Source organism: Solea solea, chromosome 6, assembly GCF_958295425.1.
Source record: "Solea solea chromosome 6, fSolSol10.1, whole genome shotgun sequence".
NCBI classification, from domain to species: Eukaryota; Metazoa; Chordata; class Actinopteri; order Pleuronectiformes; family Soleidae; genus Solea; species Solea solea.
The window spans coordinates 21,283,690-21,309,694 of record NC_081139.1 but is presented as its reverse complement, the minus strand read 5'-3'; the positions used below and the strand labels follow the sequence as shown (position 1 = coordinate 21,309,694).

The following is a 26,005-nucleotide window of genomic DNA, read 5'->3' as shown; positions in this document are numbered from 1 at the left end:
TTTCATAGTACAAATACATACTGTACAAATATTGTACATGATTTAGTGGGTTTTCCCTGCCAACATTCGACATGGAACTCATAATAATTGTAAATAATTGAGCTGTTACTCCAAAACTCAGTAGCCAATCAGCAGGCAGATTCCTAAGCCCCGCCCACAGTCAGAACTGCAAACAAAAAGCCAGGGAGCCAAGTTTGAAGCTCAAAAGAGTCAAGCAGAATTCCGATCATTGCTAACAAAAAGTGTATTTTCAAACAAGTAAAATACAATCATTTTGAATAATGAAATCTTTATTTGCAATTTGTATATTTTCATTTTTGTTTGCTCAATTCATTGAGTGTTTTAAAAATGTTCTTAAAAAATGTTGCTGGCTTCATGAAAATGGTGTTTGATAATATACACAAATCTAATTCCATATAAAAGAAGATGATGAAAAATGAAAACAACAAAACAAAGGAATAGACAGACACTGAAAACGCCTCAGTCAACAGCAACAATCACAAACTGATTCCAGGGACAAACAAATGAGATTATGTATGAGCAGCTGCCTTCATCATTTGCTTCACTTTGCAGTTGTCAGACCAATGATTACATGCAATGACCTTTCTCTCTCTCACACACACACACACACACACACACACACAGCCTCAGCTCCGCAGCCTCCTCCAGCCACAGAACCAGCTAAGAACGGTGCTGGACAGGACAGCAGTCAGGTGGACCTCAGCAAGGTAAACAAGCCCACTGTGTTCTCCTTCACCAGGAGCAACAACAGTGTTTATGTGTTTACCACGTGTGCGTGTGGATGACTTGACGTAAACAATGTCAACACGTTGGATTACATGTCATTTCCATTCACTGTTGCAACAGCTCTGTGCATGTAGAAGAATAGTGTAATCAGTGTTTGATGTGTTAACAACAAAATCAACCAGGTCATATAGTGCCCCCTAAGAAATAACAGGGAACTACAGCATATAAAATATATATAACAACATACCCCCATTCCCCTCTGGTCACAAACCCTGTTAAATCACATGTTGAAATTATATTTAATTGGCTTCACTCCCAGTTTAAATGCCTCTGCAGTGCATGCAGGTTTTTTATCGGCTTCAGCTTCGATGAGCACTAGAGGGAAATGGAACCTGGGTGAACACATTCATTTATTCTTTGTCTGCTCTGTATTTGCAAGTAATGCACCAATTCAATGCAACAACATGCATTCATCTTCTAGTTCTTGGCACTGCTGATACCATTTATATTTGTAGTGATCCCAACTTATTAAAACTTGCACACAACATAATAATGTCAAGTATGTCAAGTACATTTTTCTTTTCTAAATTGAATATCAGGTCAAAACATCATATCAACATCGGGCAAAAACAAAATATTTTCTCTACTTACCAGAACTATTCATTAATGTTCAACAAATGGCACATTTAAGAGATGTGTCAGTTTAAAAAGTAACCTCAGTCTGTTACTCTTGTCTTAAAACAGATGTTTGACTTTGATCTACATGACTCCATCATTTTTGTGAAAATAATTTAATCACATGTTTTAATTCATCTACTGAGCCAAATATTATCACACTGGCCACTAGTTGCTGACCTCTCATCTGAAGGATTGTTTTAAAGAGAAGATGCAAAATAGTCACTGCTGTAACATTAGCACTGTTGCTCTCTATGGTGGTGTTGTGTGTTGTTTTTTCCTTCCCCTGACTCATTTCCTTCCCGGCACTTTGATCCCATTCCATGGGAAGGTTGTTAATCACCTTTTTGTTTAAATATCCCAGGTATACTTGTTAATTTTAGTGATAAATAGGCTCTAGAGGAGGCAGATTCCCTCCGCAGTGGATGTAATAACTTGCATCAGGGATTGCGAGTGCATCTGTCTGTTGCACTGAAAAGCCAGCGTGTCTCTCTGACATTAATCTGACACCAGCAGAGGGGGAGTTACAGTAAACATTAGACCAGAGATTCCCAAAGTGTGGGCCACTGCCCCCTAGTGGAGGCTGGTGACAGTACTACAGATGGGCCAGTAAAGGTCAGTCAGTCAGTCAGTCATCATCTACCGCTTTATCCTCCACCAGAGGGTCGCGGGGGGTGCTGTGCCAATCTCAGCTACATCGGGCGATAGGCGGGGTACACCCTGGACAGTTCCAGTAAAGGTCATTAAATATAAATAAATAAATATAGTTTTTTTTAATTAGGTTTGCTGTGAAATAGGTGCGATAGATTTTAATCAATTCTTATGATGTAGTATACTGGGTAACATACATATCAACAATGTGACATATTACTGTTTAGTGTTTCATGTTCACATGAAAATAAGTATATATGGCAATAATTGATTATTAGTTGTGATTCAAGGTTTTGGATGGTGTCTCTTAAATTAGGGAATGGCTACATTAGACTAATGACATTTATATTGGAGGAATCATTTTTTCAATTTTTGTCATCTCACCAGGTGGACATGCACTTCATGAAGAAGATCCCAGAGGGCGCAGAGGCCTCTAATGTGTTGGTGGGAGAGCTGGACTTCCTTGAGAGATCCATTGTGGCCTTTGTGCGCCTCTCTCCTGCTGTGCTGCTCACTGGCCTCACTGAGGTGCCCATACCTACTAGGTAGACGGCAGCTCTATAAACAACCCTTTATATGATGAAATATGTAATGTCAGGTATTCAACGTGAAACAATTGTCACAAATTCTTTGCTTCTGGTGAGAGAATTTCACAGAAAGTTGTTGTCACGGGCTTGCAACCACAGATAACCTGTGGAAATCGTATGACATAAATTTTTATACGTTTATAAGTAGTCAAAAACGTTAAAATCAAAGAAAGACTGTAATTTAATATTATATTATTTGTGGAATATGTAATAATATTTTGTGTTTATTGTATTATTTTTTGTCAATTGTGTCAATGGGAGGGATAGAAGGTGCATCTTAAACTAAAGTGCTTCATTTTAGAGGGAAAAGTGAGTGTAAGTGTAAATTTGAAAGACTTTACAGCACATGTAATGTGTGTGCATTTCTTGGACCTTACAGCTGTGACTGTTTAAACGTGACAATTATTATATATATTTTTATGTCAGGATAATATGGTCCAGATTTGGACTGTGGTCTTTTAGTGATCCTTGTTCTTTACTAACTGCCATGGTAACCTTTGATTCAGTAGGTGTCATCATCATACTACACACATCATACTTGTTCCTTAATTCATTAGATACACTGTGATTTGTTATCATCTTATATGATTGCTGAACTTGTGCAGTTGTCATATCAGAAGCATTTGAATAATCCAGTAGTGGTTTACATACATGCCATCTTATCTGCCGACAGGTTTCTCTTCATTCTGCTGGGTCCAGATGGAAAGGCTCAACAATACCATGAAATTGGACGTTCAATGGCGACCATCATGACAGATGAGGTCAGAGCTCTGTCATATGAAATATAGCTTCAGGGACCTTCAGCGTACAAATGAAATATCAACTTGTGTCTGTGCTTCACTGCTCTCTCTCTACTCCAGATCTTCCATGATGTTGCTTACAAGGCTAAGGACAAAGGTGACCTTCTAGCAGGCATAGATGAATTCCTTGACCAGGTGACTGTCCTGCCACCAGGGGAGTGGGATCCCTCCATCCGTATTGAGCCGCCTAAGAATGTCCCCTCTCAGGTACACGGCTACGATGACATTCAGAGGGAACGTTTTCTGGTTTCAGGTTTTTCAGTTTGGCTGTGTTGGTAAGTTGAGTAGCTATTATTTGATTTCTGTCTGTTCTTGGACTGTGTCTGCAGGAGAAGAGAAAGATGCCAGGAGTTCCTAATGGCACAGCGTGCCAGGTAGAGGAAGAACTACATGCTGAGCACCATGGGCCGGAGTTGCAGAGAACTGGAAGGTACCGGCTGTGTGTTCTAATGAATGATGAAGATTAGAACCAAATTCAAATGCAAAAAAGTATGATGAAAAGACTTTATTGTCTCATTTTGGATGACATAATAAACTATGAGGTTTTTGAGTGATTTTGGACGACATACTAAACCATGATGTTTTTGAGTGATATTGGACGACATACTAAACTATGACGTTATTGAGTGATTTTTGATGACATACTAAACTATAACTTTTTTGTCAAAATTTTAACAACGTACTAAAGTATGACTTTTTTGTCTCATTTTGGAAGACTAAAGGATGACTTTTTTGTCTCATTTTGGACGACATACTTAACGATGACTTTTTTGTCTCATTTTGGACGACATACTAAACTATGACTTTTTCGTCTCATTTAGGATGACATACTAAACTGTGACTTTTTTGTCTCGTTTTGGACAACAAACTAAACGATTACTTTTTTGTCTATGACGTTTTTGAGTGATTTTTGACGACATACTAAACTATGAAGTTTTTGAGTGATTTTGGACGACATACTAAACTATGACTTTTTTGTATGATTTCGTATGACATACTAAACTATGACTGTTTTGTCACATTTTGGACAACATACTAAACTATGACTGTTTTGAGTATGACTATGACCAAAATGAAACAAAAAAGTCATAGTTTAGTATGTTGTCCAAAATGTAACAAATAAATAAACTCGTCAGAAAGACAGTCAGCTGAAGTAGCCTAATGGGTAAGACACCTGCCTACTCAACCCAGGATTGTTGGTTCAAGTCCCTCCTGTGGCAACCCAGTCATTGTAGAGCAAGATGTCCCAAATGTGACCGAGAAAATCATAGTTTTTTGTCCAAAAGGTGACAAAAAAGTCATAGTTGAGTATGTTGTCCAAAATGTGACAAAACAGTCGTACTTTAGTATATCATACAAAAAGTCATAGTTTAGTATGTCGTTCAAAAACGTCATAGTTTAGTATGTCGTCCAAAATCACTCAAAAACGTCATAGTTTAGTATGTTGTCCAAAATGTAACAAAATAATAAACTAGTCAGGAAGACCGTCCGCTCAAGTAGCCTAATGGGTAGGACACCTGCCTACTCAACCCAGGATTGTTGGTTCAAGTCCCTCCTGTGGCAACCCAGTCATTGTAGAGCAAGATGTCCCAAATGTGACCGAGAAAATCATAGTTTGTTGTCCAAAAGGTGACAATAAAGTCATAGTTTAGTATGTGAAAACAGTCATAAATTAGTATGTCAAACAAAAATTCATACTTTAATATGTCATGCGAAATCATACAAAAAAGGCATCGTTTAGTAAGATGTCCAAAATCAATCAAAAACGACAAAAATGTCGTCAAAAATCCCTCAAAAAAGTCATCATTTAGTATATTGGCCAAAAACACTCAAAAATGTCATAGGTTAGTATGTCGTCCAAAATCACTCAAAACAGTCATAGTTAAGTATGTAGTCCAAAATCACTCAAAAAAGTCCAAAAACTCTCAAAAACGTCATAGTTTAGTATGATGTCTAAAATCACTCAAAAACGTCATAGTTTAGTATGTCGTCCAAAATCACTTAAAAACGTCATAGTTTAGTATGTCGTCAAAAATCACTTAAAAAGTCATAGTTTAGTATGTCGTCAAAAATCACTCAAAAACGTCATAGTTAAGTATGTCGTCAAAAAACTCTCAAAAACGTCATAGTTAAGTATGTCGTCCAAAATCACTTAAAGTCATAGTTTTGTATGTCGTCCTAAATCCCTCAAAAACGTCATAGTTTAGTATGTCGTCAAAAAACTCTCAAAAACGTCATAGTTAAGTATGTCATCCAAAGTCCTTTAAAAACGTCATAGTTTAGTATGTCGTCCAAAATCACACAAAAACGTTATAGTTTAGTACGTTGTTCAAATTTTGTCAAAATAGTCATAGTTTAGTATGTTGTCCAAAATCACTCCAAAAATCATAGATTAGTTTTTTGACGACATACAAAACTATGACGTTTTCAGTGATTTTTGACGACATACTAAACTATGACGTTTTTGAGTGATTTTGGACGACATACTAAACTATGACGTTTTTGAGGGATTTAGGACGACATACAAAACTATGACTTTAAGTGATTTTGGACGACATACAAAACTATGACCTTTTTGAGTGAATTTGGACGACATACTAAACTATTATGTTTTTCAGTGATTTTGGACGACATACTAAACTATGGCATTTTTGTGTGATTTTGGACGACATACTAAACTATGACTGTTTTGAGTGATTTTGGACGACATACTAAACTATGACTATTTTGTCAAAATTTTAACAACATACTAAACTATGACGTTTTTGAGTGATTTTGGACGACATGCTAAACTATGACGTTTTTCAGTGATTTTGGACGACATAGTAAACTATGACGTTTTTGTGTGATTTTGGACGACATACTTAACTATGATGTTTTTGTCACACAGAAACATCTACAAAATTATGACATTTTTCAGTGATTTTGGACGACATACTAAACTATTACGTTTTTGAGTGATGTTGGACGACATACTAAACTATGACTGTTTTGAGTGATTTTGGACGACATAGTTAACTATGACGTTTTTGTCTCATTTAGGATGACATGCTAAACTATGACGTTTTTGATTGATTTTGGACGACATACTAAACTATGACATTTTTGAGTGATTTTGGACGACATACTAAACTATGACGTTTTTGAGTGATGTTGGACGACATACTAAACTATGATGTTTTTCAGTGATTTCGGACGACATACTAAACTATGACTGTTTTGAGTGATTTTGGACGACATAGTAAACTATGCCTAATGGGTAGGACACCTGCCTACTCAACCCAGGATTGTTGGTTCAAGTCCCTCCTGTGGCAACCCAGTCATTGTAGAGCAAGATGTCCCAAATGTGACCGAGAAAATCATAGTTTGTTGTCCAAAAGGTGACAATAAAGTCATAGTTTAGTATGTGAAAACAGTCATAAATTAGTATGTCAAACAAAAATTCATACTTTAATATGTCATGCGAAATCATACAAAAAAGGCATCGTTTAGTAAGATGTCCAAAATCAATCAAAAACGACAAAAATGTCGTCAAAAATCCCTCAAAAAAGTCATCATTTAGTATATTGGCCAAAAACACTCAAAAATGTCATAGGTTAGTATGTCGTCCAAAATCACTCAAAACAGTCATAGTTTAGTATGTAGTCCAAAATCACTCAAAAAAGTCAAAAAACTCTCAAAAACGTCATAGTTTAGTATGATGTCTAAAATCACTCAAAAACGTCATAGTTTAGTATGTCGTCCAAAATCACTTAAAAACGTCATAGTTTAGTATGTCGTCAAAAATCACTTAAAAAGTCATAGTTTAGTATGTCGTCAAAAATCACTCAAAAACGTCATAGTTAAGTATGTCGTCAAAAAACTCTCAAAAACGTCATAGTTAAGTATGTCGTCCAAAATCACTTAAAGTCATAGTTTTGTATGTCGTCCTAAATCCCTCAAAAACGTCATAGTTTAGTATGTCGTCAAAAAACTCTCAAAAACGTCATAGTTAAGTATGTCATCCAAAGTCCTTTAAAAACGTCATAGTTTAGTATGTCGTCCAAAATCACACAAAAACGTTATAGTTTAGTACGTTGTTCAAATTTTGTCAAAATAGTCATAGTTTAGTATGTTGTCCAAAATCACTCCAAAAATCATAGATTAGTTTTTTGACGACATACAAAACTATGACGTTTTCAGTGATTTTTGACGACATACTAAACTATGACGTTTTTGAGTGATTTTGGACGACATACTAAACTATGACGTTTTTGAGGGATTTAGGACGACATACAAAACTATGACTTTAAGTGATTTTGGACGACATACAAAACTATGACCTTTTTGAGTGAATTTGGACGACATACTAAACTATTATGTTTTTCAGTGATTTTGGACGACATACTAAACTATGGCATTTTTGTGTGATTTTGGACGACATACTAAACTATGACTGTTTTGAGTGATTTTGGACGACATACTAAACTATGACTATTTTGTCAAAATTTTAACAACATACTAAACTATGACGTTTTTGAGTGATTTTGGACGACATGCTAAACTATGACGTTTTTCAGTGATTTTGGACGACATAGTAAACTATGACGTTTTTGTGTGATTTTGGACGACATACTTAACTATGATGTTTTTGTCACACAGAAACATCTACAAAATTATGACATTTTTCAGTGATTTTGGACGACATACTAAACTATTACGTTTTTGAGTGATGTTGGACGACATACTAAACTATGACTGTTTTGAGTGATTTTGGACGACATAGTTAACTATGACGTTTTTGTCTCATTTAGGATGACATGCTAAACTATGACGTTTTTGATTGATTTTGGACGACATACTAAACTATGACATTTTTGAGTGATTTTGGACGACATACTAAACTATGACGTTTTTGAGTGATGTTGGACGACATACTAAACTATGATGTTTTTCAGTGATTTCGGACGACATACTAAACTATGACTGTTTTGAGTGATTTTGGACGACATAGTAAACTATGACGTTTTTGATTGATTTTGGACGCCTTACTAAACGATGACTGTTCTGAGTGATTTTGGACGACATACTAAACTATGACGTTTTTGAGTGATTTTGGACGACATACTAAACTATGACGTTTTTGAGTGATGTTGGACGACAAACTAAACTATGATGTTTTTGATTGATTTCGGACAACATACTAAACTATAACGTTTTTGAGTGATTTTGGACGACATACTAAACTATGACTTTTTTGAGTGATTTTGGACGACATATTAAACTATGACTATTTTGTCAAAATTTTAACAACTTACTAAACTTTGACTTTTTGAGTGATTTTTGACAACATACTAAACTATGACGTTTTTGAGTGATTTTGGACGACATACTAAACTACGGCGTTTTTGAGTGATTTTGGACGACATACTAAACTATGACGTTTTTGAGTGATTTTTGACGAGATAGTAAACTATGACGTTTTTGAGTGATTTTGGACGACATATTAAACTATGACTATTTTGTCAAAATTTGAACAACGTACTAAAGTATAACTTTTTTGTCTCATTTTGGACGACAAACTAAACTATGACTTTTTTTGTCTCATTTTGGACGACATACTAAACTATGATTTTTTTGTCTCATTTAGGATGACATGCTAAACTATGACGTTTTTGATTGATTTTAGACGCCTAACTAAAAGATGACTTTCTTGTATGATTTCGGATGACATATTAAAGTATGAATTTTTGTATGATTTTGGATGACAAAATATATGGTTGTTTTGTCACATTTTGGACAACATACTAATTTACAACTCTATTGTCACCCTTTGGACAACAAACCATGATTTTCTCGGTGACATTTGGGACATCTTGCTCTACAATGGCTGGGTTGCTATAGGAGGGACTTGAACCAACAATCCTGGGTTGAGTAGGCAGGCGTCTTACCCATTAGGCTACTTGAGCTGACTGTTTTCCTGGCGAGTTTATTTTTTGACATACTAAACTATGACGTGTTTGAGTGATTTTGGACAACATACTAAACTATGACTTTTTTGAGTGATTTTGGACGACATACTAAACTATGACATTTTTGATTGATTTTGGACGACATACTAAATAATGACGTTTTTGAGTGATTTATGACGACATACTAAACTATAACGTTTTTTAGTGATTTTGGACGACATACTAAACTATGACGTTTTTGAGTGATTTTGGATGACATACTAAACTATGACGCCATACTAAACTATGACGTTTTTGAGTGATTTTTGACGACATACTAAACTATGACGTTTTTGAGGGATTTTGGACGCTATACTAAACTATGACGTTTTTGAGTGATTTTGGACGACATACTAAACTATGACGTTTTTGAGTGATTTTGGATGACATACTAAACTATGACGTTTTTGAGAGTTTTTTGACGACATACTACACTATGATGGTTTTGAGTGATTTTGGACGACATACTTAACTATGATGTTTTTGAGTGATTTTGGACGACATACTAAACTATGACGTTTTTGAGTGATTTTGGATGACATACTTAACTATGACGCCATACTAAACTATGACGTTTTTGAGTGATTTTGGACGACATACTAAACTATGACGTTTTTGAGGGATTTTGGACGCTATACTAAACTATGACGTTTTTGAGAGTTTTTTGACGACATACTACACTATGATGGTTTTGAGTGATTTTGGACGACATACTAAATGATGACGTTTTTGAGTGATTTTTGACGACATTCTAAACTATGACTTTTTTGCTATTTTGTCAAAATTTTAACAACTTACTAAACTTTGACTTTTTGAGTGATTTTTGACAACATACTAAACTATGACGTTTTTGAGTGATTTTGGACGACATACTAAACTACGGCGTTTTTGAGTGATTTTGACGACATACTAAACTATGACGTATTTGAGTGATTTTTGACGAGATAGTAAACTATGACATTTTTGAGTGATTTTGGACGACATACTAAACTACGGCGTTTTTGAGTGATTTTGGACGACATACTAAACTATGACGTATTTGAGTGATTTTTGACGAGATAGTAAACTATGACGTTTTTGAGTGATTTTGGACGACATATTAAACTATGACTATTTTGTCAAAATTTGAACAACGTACTAAAGTATAACTTTTTTGTCTCATTTTGGACGACAAACTAAACTATGACTTTTTTTGTCTCATTTTGGACGACATACTAAACTATGATTTTTTTGTCTCATTTAGGATGACATGCTAAACTATGACGTTTTTGATTGATTTTAGACGCCTAACTAAAAGATGACTTTCTTGTATGATTTCAGATGACATATTAAAGTATGAATTTTTGTATGATTTTGGATGACAAAATATATGACTGTTTTGTCACATACTAAATTACAACTCTATTGTCACCTTTTGGACAACAAACCATGATTTTCTCGGTGACATTTGGGACATCTTGCTCTACAATCGCTGGGTTGCTATAGGAGGGACTTGAACCAATAATCCTGGGTTGAGTAGGCAGGCGTCTTACCCATTAGGCTACTTGAGCTGACTGTTTTCCTGACGAGTTTATTTTTTGTTACATTTTGGACAACAAACTAAACTATGACGTTTTTGAGTGATTTTGGACGACATACTAAACTATGACGTGTTTGAGTGATTTTGGACAACATACTAAACTATGACTTTTTTGAGTGATTTTGGACGACATACTAAACTATGACATTTTTGATTGATTTTGGACGACATACTAAATTATGACGTTTTTGAATGATTTATGACGACATACTAAACTATGACTTTTTTGTCAAATTTTGGACGACATACTAAAGCATGACTTTTTTGTCACCTTTTGGACAAAAAGCTATGATTTTCTTGGTCACATCTTACTCTACAGTGACTGGGTTGCCAAAGAAAGGACTTGAACAAACAATCCTTGGTTGAATAAGCAGGTGTCTTAGCCATTAGGCCACTGGACTGTCATCTTGATACGTGGTTTTTTTTGTCACTTTTTGGACAACATACTAAACTATGACGTTTTTGAGTGATTGTAAACAATGACATTTTTGAGTGATTTTTGACGACATACTAACTTTTTTTGTCAAAATTTGGATGACATACTTAAGTATGACTTTTTTGTCATATTTTGGACGACATACTAAAGTATGACTCTTTTGTCTCATTTTGGATGACATACTAAACTATGACTTTTTTGTCACTTTTTGAATTACATACTAACTCAGGACTTTTATTTTCAAAATTTGGATGACATACTAAAGCATGACTTTCTTGTCACATTTTGGACGATATACTAACAACAAACAATCCTTGGTTGAGTAAGCAGTTGTCTTATCCATTAGGCCACTTGAGATGACTGTCATCTTGACGCATGACTTTTTTGTCACATTTTGGATGACATACTAAAGTATGACTTTTATGTCACTTTTTGGATGATATACTAAACTTAATTTTGGACGACATACCAGACTATGAAATTTTTTCAAATTTTGGACAACATTCTAAACTATGACATTTTCATCAAATTTTGGACGACATACTAAACTATGATGAAATTTGACAAAGATGTCGTCTAACTATGACTCAAGTAAGCCAGTTTCATATAATGGTGTCAGATATGTGCCAACTTGACATATCCTGTCATGGGCTCAAAATCTTCTTCCCTGTGTGTTGTGTTCAGGTTGTTTGGGGGTCTGATACTGGACATCAAAAGGAAAGCTCCGTTCTATTTGAGCGACTATAAGGACGGTCTGAATCTCCAGTGTGTGGCCTCTTTTCTCTTCCTCTACTGTGCTTGCATGTCGCCCGTCATCACGTTTGGAGGACTGCTAGGGGAGGCCACAGAGGGACGCATTGTAAGAGCAACAATGTTCAGCAAATGCTTCACCTCAAAACTGCAGTGTAAATTCATGTCACTGAAGTGTTGACTATTTCTCCTGTAGAGTGCCATAGAGTCTTTACTTGGTGCATCTATGACTGGAGTAGTTTACTCTCTGTTTGCTGGTCAGCCTCTCACCATTCTTGGCAGCACAGGTCCTGTGCTGGTTTTTGAGAAAATCCTGTTTAAGTTCTGCAAGTATGTTCATTACTGCAACCATTTTCTGTGAGATTTGTACTATCGCCGCACCAAGATTTACTTCTGCTTCACAGTCTTCTCTTCTCGTCTTCTCTCAGGGACTATAACCTGTCCTATTTGTCGCTGAGGACTTGCATCGGTCTGTGGACAGCCCTGCTGTGTTTTGTGCTGGTTGCCACAGATGCCAGCTCTCTGGTTTGCTACATCACACGGTTCACAGAGGAAGCTTTTGCTGCACTCATCTGCCTCATCTTCATTTATGAGGCCTTGGAGAAGCTTTTCCACTTGGGAGAAATCTACCCCTTCAACACACACAGCGATCTGGACAAACTCACCCTGGCATAGTAAGTGTTTAACAGTCCACACTATTGTTTTTGTCCTGCTTTTATCTGCACATTCACCCTTTTTGTTTCATTAATGTTTCTCTGCCCATGCTCTCATCTAAGAGCCTTTTATATTTTTGAACGCAGTGTCACTTCCTGTCTGGCCTAATTGAAGTGATAAAAGCATGTAAGCCCAGTGTTTTTTAGTTCTCCACTGTGCTCTGATGTTTGTGTGTGTGTGTGTGTGTGTGTTTCTTTGTAGCTGTAGATGTGCAGAACCTTATAATCCCAGTAATAAGACATTAGAGCTGTGGAGTGCGAGAAACATCACAGTGTCCTCTGTATCCTGGTCCAACCTTACTGTCAAGGTAACTACCTAGAAATAAACACATTCACACACTCCTCGTGGACACCCGGTCACAGAAACTTTGCCATGATAGCATTCACTGCATGTGCTGAGCGTGTGCACTTGTTTTAACATATAACTAACCCCTCTCTCGAGGACGTTTGCAAACACGAGTGTTGACATATAATCAATTAGCCTTTCTCTGTTCACTGTGCATAACTGAGCAAACCAGGGCCTCATCTCATTTGAAAACTATTATCAGATCTGCCTGTCACGTCTTTTAGATAAAACAGTCCTTTGATCCATTTTGTCCCGAATAATGTGATGAATCTCCGCAGGAGTGCGTCAGTCTGCAGGGCCACTTTGTTGGGACGGCGTGTGGCCACCATGGACCCTTCACCCCAGATGTTCTCTTCTGGTCCTCCATTTTGTTCTTTTCAACCTTCTTCATGTCTTCTTTTCTGAAACAATTCAAGACTAGCCGTTATTTCCCTACCAAGGTAATCAAACACTGACTGTACACCAAGGTACATACCACATTAGTAAGCACTGATTTGTGAGTGTTGCTATGTTATAATAGGTGCGGTCCATGATCAGTGACTTTGCGGTGTTCCTCACCATCGTCATCATGGTTCTGCTTGACTATGTCATTGGAGTTCCCTCCCAGAAGCTGAAGGTGCCCAGCAAATTTCAGGTATACAAAAAAAGCTAAGGCTCAGGTAGACTTTGATGTAAATCTCCAACTGAATCGTGACCATATTCCTCTGTTCTGTGTTCACACAGCCCACCAGAGAGGACCGAGGCTGGCTGATCAATCCCATAGGACGTAACCCATGGTGGACAGTCCTGGCTGCCGCTATCCCTGCTGTTCTCTGCACAATTCTTATCTTCATGGATCAGCAGATAACTGCTGTCATCATTAACCGCAAAGAGCACAAACTACTGGCAAGGAACATCTTGGAAATCCAGATGGTTCTGTTCTGTTCTGTTCTGCTGCAGTCACTCTATAAACCGATATCTGTTCCTCTCTGTGTGTTTTGTAGAAGGGCTGTGGTTACCACATGGACCTGCTGATAGTGGGGTTGATGCTGGCAGTGTGCTCCATCATGGGCTTACCCTGGTTCGTTGCGGCCACGGTCCTGTCCATCTCTCACGTCAACAGCCTGAAGCTTGAGTCTGAGAGCTCGGCTCCGGGAGAGCAGCCTCGATTTCTGGGCATTCGAGAGCAGAGACTCACCGGCCTCGTCATCTTCCTGCTCATGGGCTGCTCTGTATTCATGACTGGAGCCCTGCAGGTAAGTCGGATGATTGCTACCCCCCCAGTTACCGAATCAGTGAAGCAAGAGCATGAAAACGCAATAATGTTCTCTGATGTACTGTATATGTTTTTTCCTCCCAGTTCATTCCTATGCCAGTGCTCTATGGTGTTTTCCTCTACATGGGAGTGTCTTCATTAAAAGGCATCCAGGTAAATCCAATCTGAACACATTTAGCACAGATATCATCTCTTAGTTGTCAAAGAGAGGTCAATGTATTTTTATTTTGTTCGATCAGAAATTTAAAAACCTATATTTGACCTGCATAATGATGCATAAACGTAGGAAAATGAAGGAATAACCAGTAGAGACGGTGGAAGAGTGGAGACATTCTATCTGGTTTGCGAAAGCTACTGTATAGCTCCCTGACACAGAACTTGACTCTTACCGATGTGGTTGTCTCTGCAGTGTCCTCTCCTGATCTCATTAATTCTGTCGCTGTTCAACAAGGCCTAACAGTTAATTGTCCTAACTAAATTTGTCATTAATAATCACTTCCTTGCACTTACCATATTGCCCATCTGTCTTCATGCTCTTCTCTCATTAATGAACTCCTCTCTCTTCTTTCTCTCTCTCCCTGTCTCTCTGACCTCCCTCCCACCTGTTTTAATCTTTATCCCCGCACAGTTCTTTGACCGTCTGAAGCTCTTCGGCATGCCAGCAAAGCACCAGCCAGACTTCATCTATCTGCGCCACGTCCCCTTGAGGAAGGTGCACCTGTTCACACTCACCCAGCTCACCTGTCTCGTGCTGCTCTGGGTCATCAAAACTTCACCTGCTGCGATCGTCTTCCCCATGATGGTGAGGTGACCCAAGCCAACATCCCGCCTCGCGTCCACTACCTCCTCCATGGCTTCCTCCGGTGACAATAACAGGCTTCTGTTCCCTCCGTTGTCTGCAGGTGTTGGCTCTGGTGTTTGTCCGCAAACTCTTGGACTTGTGCTTCTCTAAGCGAGAGCTAAGTTACCTGGATGATTTAATGCCCGAATGGAAGAAAAAGAATCTTGACGACGCCTCCAAAAAGATACAAGAGGTAGTTAAATCTGCAATATATGCTCAGATTCATTGATTGTTTTTATTTTTAATCTCACACTCGTGTGTCTTTTAGGAATCACAGATTATGCTCAGTGAAAAGCAGGAAGATCCAACTTCTGTTCAGATTGAGATGGAGAGCAGAAAACCCGCTCAGACCATGAAAGCACACGACCCCAGGTGAGTAGACCAGGTACCACTGTGACATTGATGCGACATGATCGGAGAGGTAAGACAAGAGAAATATTTCACCCATGAACTGTACATTAGATTTATACAGTGCCATTTATAGACGTGGCACCTGATGTCCACATATTTGTGCTGTACTTTACTGTCTATTTTCCTGTCATTTGGATCATCATTTACAAAGTGGACATGTGGTTTTGAGGAAGACCTAAGACTAGCAACTGAAATGAACCCCTCAGGACATGTTTACTGATGTTATAAATTATAAATCAAGTGAAAAGTAGGTTCATTTTTGGGTTTTACTTTTCAAACTGAAAGACTAAGCCCATGTACAGTCTGTGGTTTCACCTTCCTGTATTTTTATAAGCGTGCTGGCTTTATTTGAGAGACTTCTCCCTAAACCCCAAGTGTTCCCTTTCGTCCTTTTCATGCTCCCTGATCGTACTGTCCCTCTCCTCTCACTGCTCCTCAGGTGTGACCCCTCTGACATTAACATATCTGATGAAATGTCTAAAACCACCGTGTGGAAATCCCTCAACTCCAATCAAAGGGACTCTCGTCCTGTGGCTGCTAAGAAGGCAAGGCCACAGCCTTTTCTCTTTCCTCCTCCTCCTCATCCTTTTCCTCCTCATGCGTGCATTGTAAAAAAAATATTCCTCCATTGTTGTCACTTGCAGTTGATACTGCCGACTGACTTTTAAACAGTGGTCTTTGTTGTTGTAACTCTGGGTTTGTGTGTTTTACTGTGCAGGATTGAAGGGATCATGTTCATAGACGAGTAAAGGACATCCAGAGTGCTGGCAGATTTCACTGCATCATTTGAATGTAGCTCTGGACCTCAGGATGCTGCGGTTTGGCTCCATTGATCGACCGCCACTACAGAGAAACAAGTCTCAATGATTTGTACCAGCAACCTGCAAACACAGTCCACACTAACGCACACACACACTCAAAGACAGGAGTATATTACATTTGTATACAGGCGGAGTTATGCATACACTTTGCTTTCGCTTTGTGAGGACTGGACATAAACTACATCATTATTTTTATTCCCCTTAGCCAAAGCCCCAAAATGAAAACCTTTGCTAAATGATGATATACTACAGTAACAGTTGAAGAATGACCACGAAATAGCCCTTAGCTCAGCCTCCCTGCCCATTATTACCATTATCATTTTAGCTTAAGACGGGTTTTTTAACACAAATTCACTGCCTTTGATTTCTACGGTTCTAAAGTATTAGAAATAAAATAAAACAGCATGAATTCTGAGAAAAAAGTCAGAATTCAGAGATTAAAGAATCTCAGTATTCATGCTGTTATATTTTATTTTTTGTGGCCCTAATACTCTTCCGTAGGTTTCTGTAAGACTCTTTCTTAGTCGTGAGGTCCAAATAAATATTTTTAAAAAATGACAAAAACCACAGTGCATTCTTTTCGGTAGGAATGTTTTCCTGTGAAACTGTGATATTATAAAACATCGCCACTCTCATTTCTTTGCAGGAAGCTGTTGTTGCTGTTGTTGCACTTTTTCAAGGGCTTCCTCCAAAAAAATAATCATCCAAGATGTTTTGAACAAATAGTTGTTCGATACTCTATATAGAAAAATTGGATTATTGGATTGTTGACTATTCATTCTGGATTGCATATGACACTCATGTAAGCTATAGCCTGAAACCTGTCACAGAAATAAACCAGTAAGGTTCCCCAGGTGCCATTTTCATTTATAATAAAGTACCAAGCATAAAAAACAAAAATAGAAAACTGCAATAGATCCGTGATTAATGAAGCTTCTAACTTTAACCAGCCAAACCATATTTGTTTTGTACTTTTCATGCACATAGAATGTAATGAACAGCTTCACATACAATCACAGACACAGATTATTACAGACTACAAACATAGTTAATTCAGAATAAATTAAGACAGGAAATCACTGAAAAAAAGTTACAGAGAACTGCATAGAGAGATTCATGGAAAATTGTATATGAAAAGAGAAAAACCGGTATGACGACCAACACAAATATCCCTGTAATTCTTTTTTTTTTTTCTCATTTATGTCCTTACAAAGACAGAAGAGCACACACAAACACACGGACACACAGAGACAGATATTATTACTATTATTTCATTTGAAACAACACAGAGGTTTCTCTTCGTTAGGTGGGCTATAATGGACTGTAAATGCTCATTTAAAAACAAATCAGGTTTCTTTTATTATCTCAAATCTACCGAAGTCTATTTTTTTATGTGCCATGAGTGTGTGTCAAATATATGGTGGATTTGGTAAAGGAAAGAAAATACATTACATTGGTAGCATTGTTTCAGTAAGTAATATATAAAATCCTTTACGGGGGTCATAAAATGTGATTTAAGTGAAAATTGTATGAACACGAGTGAACGTTTCATATAAGGTGTTTCTTGTCATGTGCTTATTCTTTGTCTGAGGACCTATAAACTAACAGTGGAACGGCCGCATGACTAAATATACAGTATATTCAAAGACATGAGAGAGACTGCAAAAAGTAGCCTAAATAAAGATAATATCAAATATGAATTATTCAGTCACTGTTAAATTATCGTTATTGAGCAACATGTATCTTAAAGTTGAGTCGCAATGTGTGGAAAACACATTTCAATGTAGAATGTGAGTATAATTATGTGCTGTACATGTCTGTTTCCTGACGTGCTGATCATTTTTGACCTTTCACAGAAAAAAAACAACAATCCTTTTAGAAGTCAGTATGGCACAGTGTGTTGAAACAAACCATTGTGTAATAACTGCGGCACAAACACAGCAAGTCCAATAATGCAAATGTCCTCCTTCCCTGCCGACTTCATTTTCATGTGTAGATAACAGTGAAAACTGTGCACCTAACTGTAAACGTCTGTGTCCTTTGAATGAATATAAGACGTCACTTGTATCACTTGTATCTGTTTCAAGGACAAGGTCGGGCTGAGTGTGAGAACGTGTTCAGGGAGACGAGTATCTGCAAACCTTATTCCTGTAGTCATGGAGCCATAGCAAAAGCAATGCCTTGTCTCTTCAAACACTGAATGATTAGTCTGGAACACACACACACACACACAAAAACCCTGTGTTTTATATGTATGTATATGTAATTTCAGTTTTGATTATGGTAAAAAAATGGATAATAAATCATTACAATTGAAATGAATGGATTGCTGTTATTGCGTCATGTTGGCTAGTCATTTTCTGTTGTACTTGAGTTAAATGTTCACGCCTGAGCTACAGTATAATTATGTATGATGATGTCTGTCATGTGTTGTCCCACTAGGTGGCAGCAGTGTCACAACCATTCGAACCAGATTCTGCCCACAGTGCCCTGACAATGAACATGTGTTTAAGCCGTTTCCTTATTAAAGGCAGGTCAACATATATATATATATATATATGACACCTCTGGAAAAAAAGTTCCATCTGTCCTCCTGACCTCTTCAATCTGTTTCCATTTTCACTGGAATTACGAGGTGGTGCGTTTGGTGTGTACTGTTTTTTGGGTGCTTGGGTTGGCGTACCTGTGGGTCTTAGGCCTCAAAACAAAACAGAGATACAGTGCTCTCAGGTTTTTATTTTGAAAACCGGATGTCGATGCCTTTACTCATTAGCTTGATTAATTGGTTCACAGGCTTTTTACAGTCAAATCTTTTGTCAGGAGGGCGTTAAAATTCAGCATCAGATAGTTTGACCGCAGTGGACTGTGGCAGAGGAACCTGTGTGTTTACACTGACCGTGTCCTTTGAGGTACGTTGTTGTGTTAAGTTTACAGCGGTGAAGTAGTTTTGTAAGGCACTTTTATTGTATTCATTGTCAAAGCTGCAACATACAAGGTCCATGCTTAAGACATATGAGGACAATTAGTGAAATAATAATATACAGCACACTATTACACTATTCTATATTTATGTTGTGCTTCCAACAGTGAGAGCTCCTTATAGTCATTCATTCTGGGCTGTAATTGGAAATCACTGGGACATATTTAACCTTGGAGGCACATTCAGCTTTCTGAATGTGAGGCTCAATGGCATTCTGTGTGATTGTGTGTGTGTGTATATACATATGTGTTATTTTCTTCAGTTGTGTTGAATTAGAGTCAGGGCCATGTTTCCCATATAACATATATATATATATATATATATATATATTTGAATTATTATATATAATAACTCAAATATACTCTCTGTCTTAAATGTAGATAACATACATGTGATTTCTTTTTCCAGTTCAGCAATTTCTTTTAAAAAAGCTAAGTATGTTTCTCAGTCAGTACTGGTTGAGGGTTACTTACTTCCAGCTGTGGAATAATACACTTCTGCAGTGTGTCGTATTTGAGATTGACTCAAAATGAACGACAGTAGTCATTTTTGAGTTTGGACAACATTAAATCTCTTTAGTATTTGTGTAAAAAGTGTATACATGTGGCTCACCGTTTAGTATTTTAATGTTTTGTTTTTATTTATGTGTGTTCTGGGTTTAATGAGAGCGAGAGAACCTGTCACTGTGTCTCTGCCCTTGCTCCTCTTCTTCTGTTTAGAGCAAAATGAATGTGCAAACCCTGTGTCCTACAGCTGCTGCATTAGCTATGTGTTTATTGTGGTTTGTCATGTGTTGTCCCACTAGGTGGCAGCAGAGTTCAAATGATTGTGACTCTGAGGACTTTAAACATGCACCTCTTCAAAATATAAGCAGTTCAACTATTTAAAGGCAGGTAAACACTCTCCGCCCCCCTAACCTGAGAAATCCCCACATGACACCTCTGAAAAACCCCGGCCCCTCCCTCTTTGTTTTTTACAGTCCTCATGTCCAACCTCTTGAATCTGTTTCCATTTTTATCAGACTGCTCCCTCCCTCCCTCCCTCCCTCCCTTCCTCCCTCCTTGTGTGGCACCCCTCCCCCGCTTTCATTCTAAGGTGAAAACACAGTGTGCACATCTGGAGGTGATCCCGGCTGCAAAGGAGTAGCCTGTGGGAAGGGCTGAGGTTAAAGATGCACTGCGTTCTATGTATACATCTAGCCTATGTGTGCATATGTGCCCCGAGGGTGTCATGTGATCCTCACTCCAAAATTCTCCTGATTACAAGCAGCTGGCGGGCTTCGGGGTAAACCAATCAGGCAAGACGTTGGCTGTGACATCATGAGGGAAGAGGGTGAGTTGACAGCACATTTTTAAGATGTGCAGGATCAGAGCGATCCATTCAGCTATGTTCAATTCACCACAGAGCATGGAATTTTTCCAAGGTGTCAAATAAATACACCGAACTTCCTGACTGTGTAATTGTAGCTTATCATGTGGGTCCGGTGTCATAATGGGTCACGACCTGCACAGGGCCAATCAGCTGAGGGAGAGAGGTCCTCTGTGGTCATGTGAAGATCGTTGTTGAACAACCTGGAGCTGAGATACAGTCTTTTTTGTTGTTGTTTTTTAATTAAGCAATAATGTTCAGTAGAGTACATACTGTAAAGCTGCATTCACTGTCATCCTTACTTTACCAGCTGAACTAAACAGAGGATCAGTGTGTGTGTGTGTACAGAGGGAGAGACACGCACATGCTTCTGTTTCCTCACGCAAAATATTGATAATATGTGTCCCAAACCCACCTGCACGCATGTTTGAGATTCATGTTTGTTCCACATATCGCATACAGTCATTAACATAGCCAGACATCTGGTTTTTCAACTTTATATCACGTGTGACATACAGTAAGCGTCCAGGTGATAATTGTTGAAATAGATTTTCTTACATAATTTAGAATTTCTTTGAAAATGAACTGTTTGCAAATCACATCAAAAGACGTTAACTTGTGCGTTTCTCAGCGCAAAAGACACAAAATGTGATCCATGTAGGTTTGTAAGTCTTATGTCACTGTGCTGAAATGTTTAATGTGTTTCTATTTAATAAGTGGAAATAGTTCACAATGGTTCAGCAGCACGGATGTATTACAAAAGGTTGCCATGCTCCTCATATTTATGTAAAAAAAGGATCTAATCTTTTCCCACGGTTTAAGGATTGTAACTAAAACACAAAACTAACCAGAGTGATCATGTGGCTTTCATGCAAAATTGCAATAAAAAGCTGAAGTGCTTCCCAAAGAAATATATAGACATATATGAAATATAATACAAGTTCCATCCAGCCATTGTCTCGCACTTTATCCTCCACATGAGAGTCATGGGTCACTGGAGCCAATCCCAGCTGACACATGGTGAAAGGCGGGTACACCCTGGACAGGGACATGGGCTCCACATAAAACAAGTAGCTCAAGTTAATTAAAATTAGACTATAACTATATATATAAACATCATAATAATGATAATAACTGTGCTCAGTTCCCTATACATATGATTGTGCTGTTTCCATGAAGGTGAAGATCTTTATGTTGTAATGAAAATGATGAAGTTGTGATGGGATCCTTAATGTTATTAGATTAGCTGAATTCAACAATGTAAATATTTGGGGAAAACACTGAATTAGATGAGAAGATGAATGCCACCAATGTATGTGCTGTGAACCAAAAACAACTGGAAGCATTTAGCTTCATTTCGTAAACAACCCTACAGTAAAAAACAATTACATTACTTCCATTCTGCTCATATATTTCATATATGGTACATTTGCATTTATATTCAAACTTCTCTGCCAAAGCAGGTCCAAGAGCAAACATGAAATAGAAAAGCATAGACATTCAAATAAATGCTACAGACAACTGTAAATAATTCAGCAGAATCTGTGCTTTTAACTAATTCAAATGTTAATAAAGAATATTATTTTTGAGGTAATTATTCTGGTTAGAACAGCGTAACATATGGGAGAGAGTATGCCACACACAAGATCAGAAACAGCATTGATCCAACAATGCTCAAAGGTTAACAAGAGTGATTGGTCAATGATTTTGTCGCTCAAAATCATCAAAGAAGAAGTTCTGGAGCTGTTCGGGCATGACTTTGGTCCAAACGGGTTGGATCCTAATGTGCAAGATCCAACCAAAACACTGCTGTTCTCTCTCCCTTTTTGTGTTCGTCTGCTCGTTTCTCTTTGACTCACTGGGCTGTTGTCCTCTTTTCTCCCTGAACAGAGATGACTCTCTGAGCTTCCCTCCCCTCCATCAATCTCTGTCATAAATCTGTCAGGCAGAGAGAAAGGGAACTGCTGAATACAGATTTGTCAGCAATTAATCTAACCTCTATTACCAGACTTGGATATTGTGTCCTCTATACCAGAGAACAATAAGCCACTCTAACATGGAGCACCACACTGCACATGTGTGTGTGTGTGTGTGTGTGTGTGTGTGTATGCATTAAGCTTCTTTATATGGTGTTTTGTCTGTTTCATTACATGCAAATAAAAGAGTGCATTTTGTCCAGTTTATTCATATTCAGAGTGATGGCTCGTGGTGTGATTCTCCTTTCATGCCGCACACTATTATACTATTCTATATTTATGTTGTGCTTCCAACAGTCAGAGCTCCTTATGGTCATTCATTCTGGCCTGTAATTGGAAATCACTGGGACATATTTAACCTTGGAGGCACATTCAGCTTTCTGAATGTGAGGCTCAATGGCATTCTGTGTGATTGTGTGTGTGTGTGTGTGTGTGTGTGTGTGTGTGTGTGTATATATATATATGTATATATATGTGTATGATTTTCTTGTGTTGGATTAGAGTCAGGGCCATGTTTCCCATATAATATATATATATTAATGTATATATATATATATATATATATATATATATATATATTAATGTAGATATATATATATATATATATATATATATAAATTAATGTAATAATTCAAATATACTCTGTCTTAAATGCAGATAACATACATGTAATTTTTTTTTTTCCAGTTCTTTTTCTTCTCTTAAAAAAGCTATGTTTCTCAGTGAGTACTGGTTGCGGAATAATACTTATTTGCTTATTAATAATAATAATAATAATAATAATAATAATAATAATAATAATAACACTTCTGCAGTGTGTCGTATTTGAGATTGACTCAAAATGAACCACAGTAGCCATTGCTTTTTTGCTTTTTTGCTCATTTCTGTGTTTGGACAACATTAAATCTCTGTGGCACACGTCGGGGTTTGGATGCACAGGGACTGCTGATGTGTTTGAACGGTTAATGTGTTGGTTATCTTTAATGGCAATCTCTGTTTGTGAGAGAACAACTGAACATCACCAGCCTCGTCCAAACACAGCCGTGCGCTGACACTGACATCGTCAGTCAGAGACAATACCCACGTTTCCTGTGGTTTTTTCCAAAGATTTCCTGTTCCTGTTTTGCCTCCTATTTCTCCGCATGCATGTCACTGTCTGGTTCGTACCTCAAATAGAGGGAAAGATTCAATTTGTGTTCACTGTGTGGGTGTATAATTGCAGTGTGGTATCTAAAGATATGGACTCGTTTTTACCATTAACCCCGTTCCCTGTTCCCACACACACACACACACACACACACACACACACACACACACCGTTAAGGGGACGGTTCAGTGGAGCAGTGGGGCAAGTGCTCAGCTGCTTGAGACAGAATTAGAGTGACAAACAGCTGAGCTTCTCTGGGGTGCTATCATGTGACCTATCCCACCCACAGGGCCAAAGGGACCCAAGCTTAGAGTTACAATGTCCAATTTTTCAGCATGTGTGTGTGGGTGAAAAAAAAAAGTACTTCTCTGCCAGGAAATGTGTTCTCCAACCTGCTTATATCTGCACCTTTTCTGTTTGACTGTCATTAACACACACTCTGCCCTCTGTCCCTCAGCGTGTGCCGGTGACCCGTCTCTACACGCTGAGGTGTTTCTGACATAACGAGAAGTCACATCTGGGAGTGAATGAATCAAACTACCTACCTCTTGTATGTTAAAAGGAACAGCCCCCGCAGCACATTTGGGATTGTTTAGATGTATTGTTTTTCTAGCCTGCAAAATAACAGCGTGGCCTTTTTTTCAGTGTCGGTCAGCAAAGCACAAAAGGGGGAAATAGCTGAGACCTGCACTTGCCATTACTCCTCTGAGTCACCTGATGAAAGTTTTTTTTCCATTGCTGGTAAGATTTCATTTAATTCTCTTTGATAATGTGCTCACGGGAGCTTAATCGCCCCTTTATAGTGTTGCACCGTTGGTGTAAAAGGCAGAGTTTTTGTTAAACCTCTGCTATGTAATCATTGCATTGTAATTATAAGAAGGGGAAAGTTACATTTCATTATCTCATCATTTCTGAGACATGTGCCTGTATATGTGTGTGTTTGTAGGACCTTTTTGGTAAAAACACTGACCTAAGATATGAATTCTTGTTTTGTTAAGTCAGGTCGGTTAATAACTGGTTATGGTTAAGTTTAGTGACAACTCTGTATTTAGGCTGCCTGAAAAGTGTGTGTGTGTGTGTGTGTGTGTGTATGTGTTGGACAGTTCCTGGTGTTGCAAACAGCCACAGCAAAACGAGCGTGTCCTGCAGGGCCTTGAGTGTTTACAGCTCAGTAACATGAGGAGTAGATCAGCTTGTCCCGCCTACACCATAACTCTTAGTGCAGAGTCACAGCTGTGTTTCTGTGTATGAAGGACTGGACTCAGAGGGAAAAAACACAAGAGCTGGAGGTGAGAAATCAAATAAAGCACTCAAATTTAAAGAGAAGGCACGCACATGTATGTTATTGTTTATTAAAGCTATACATCAAAGGTTAAGAGATGAACCCACTTCATGTTTTATGGCCAGTGTGGACTGGTCATTTGCTGCTGCCCTTGCATGTGTGCAGGCTGCTGTTTATGTGTGTGTGTGTGTAGGGGGATGGGTCACCACAGGAATTGGTTGCTTGAACCCCACCCTCCCAAAATTACTAAGATCAATGTACCAGATCAATAGAAGTCATTGACAAGAACTGAACTTCTCATGTGATCAGTGAGGGAGAAAATGCACCATTTCGTTCCACGGGAGCGTGCGCACGTGCATGCCCCCATGTGCTCACCCATGAGAGCAGAAGTTTCCAAATCAAACACGCATTACACATGAGATCATACGCGGGTGCATGCAAGAGCACACATTCTGAAATCACACACACAGAGCACTGCTATACAGGCTCTCCTCTGACACTGCATGATAGGTCACTTTTTCCCTCTCTCTCCTTCCTGCTGAAATAGTTTGAACAAAAGAGAGGGAGAAGGAGGGGGAGGGGTGGCGTGGTTGGGGGAGGGGATGTATGTGCTGCTCTGTTGTCACCAGGCAAGGGAGGAGGGAGCTGGA

At 38.2% G+C, this 26,005-nt stretch overlaps 1 protein-coding gene across 2 annotated transcripts in view; it reads left to right on the top strand.

Annotated features, from left to right (window-relative positions):
• Positions 1–18,924, top strand: part of slc4a8 (solute carrier family 4 member 8) — a 39,235-nt gene extending 20,311 nt beyond the window's left edge. The window contains exons 7-25 of one of the 2 annotated variants that reach the window (XM_058632366.1): positions 646–728; positions 2,461–2,618; positions 3,334–3,421; positions 3,521–3,667; positions 3,790–3,890; positions 12,150–12,324; positions 12,412–12,545; positions 12,644–12,889; positions 13,131–13,236; positions 13,553–13,714; positions 13,795–13,908; positions 13,998–14,159; positions 14,258–14,509; positions 14,614–14,682; positions 15,158–15,331; positions 15,432–15,563; positions 15,639–15,742; positions 16,221–16,326; positions 16,500–18,924. In XM_058632366.1, the coding sequence (XP_058488349.1) occupies positions 646–728; positions 2,461–2,618; positions 3,334–3,421; positions 3,521–3,667; positions 3,790–3,890; positions 12,150–12,324; positions 12,412–12,545; positions 12,644–12,889; positions 13,131–13,236; positions 13,553–13,714; positions 13,795–13,908; positions 13,998–14,159; positions 14,258–14,509; positions 14,614–14,682; positions 15,158–15,331; positions 15,432–15,563; positions 15,639–15,742; positions 16,221–16,326; positions 16,500–16,505 (2,519 nt within the window). In that variant the 3' untranslated portion in view covers positions 16,506–18,924. The remainder of the gene's footprint in view (positions 1–645; positions 729–2,460; positions 2,619–3,333; positions 3,422–3,520; positions 3,668–3,789; positions 3,891–12,149; positions 12,325–12,411; positions 12,546–12,643; positions 12,890–13,130; positions 13,237–13,552; positions 13,715–13,794; positions 13,909–13,997; positions 14,160–14,257; positions 14,510–14,613; positions 14,683–15,157; positions 15,332–15,431; positions 15,564–15,638; positions 15,743–16,220; positions 16,327–16,499) is intronic. The other variant, XM_058632367.1, reaches the window with a different exon arrangement.
• The last annotated feature ends 7,081 nt before the right edge of the window (positions 18,925–26,005 follow it).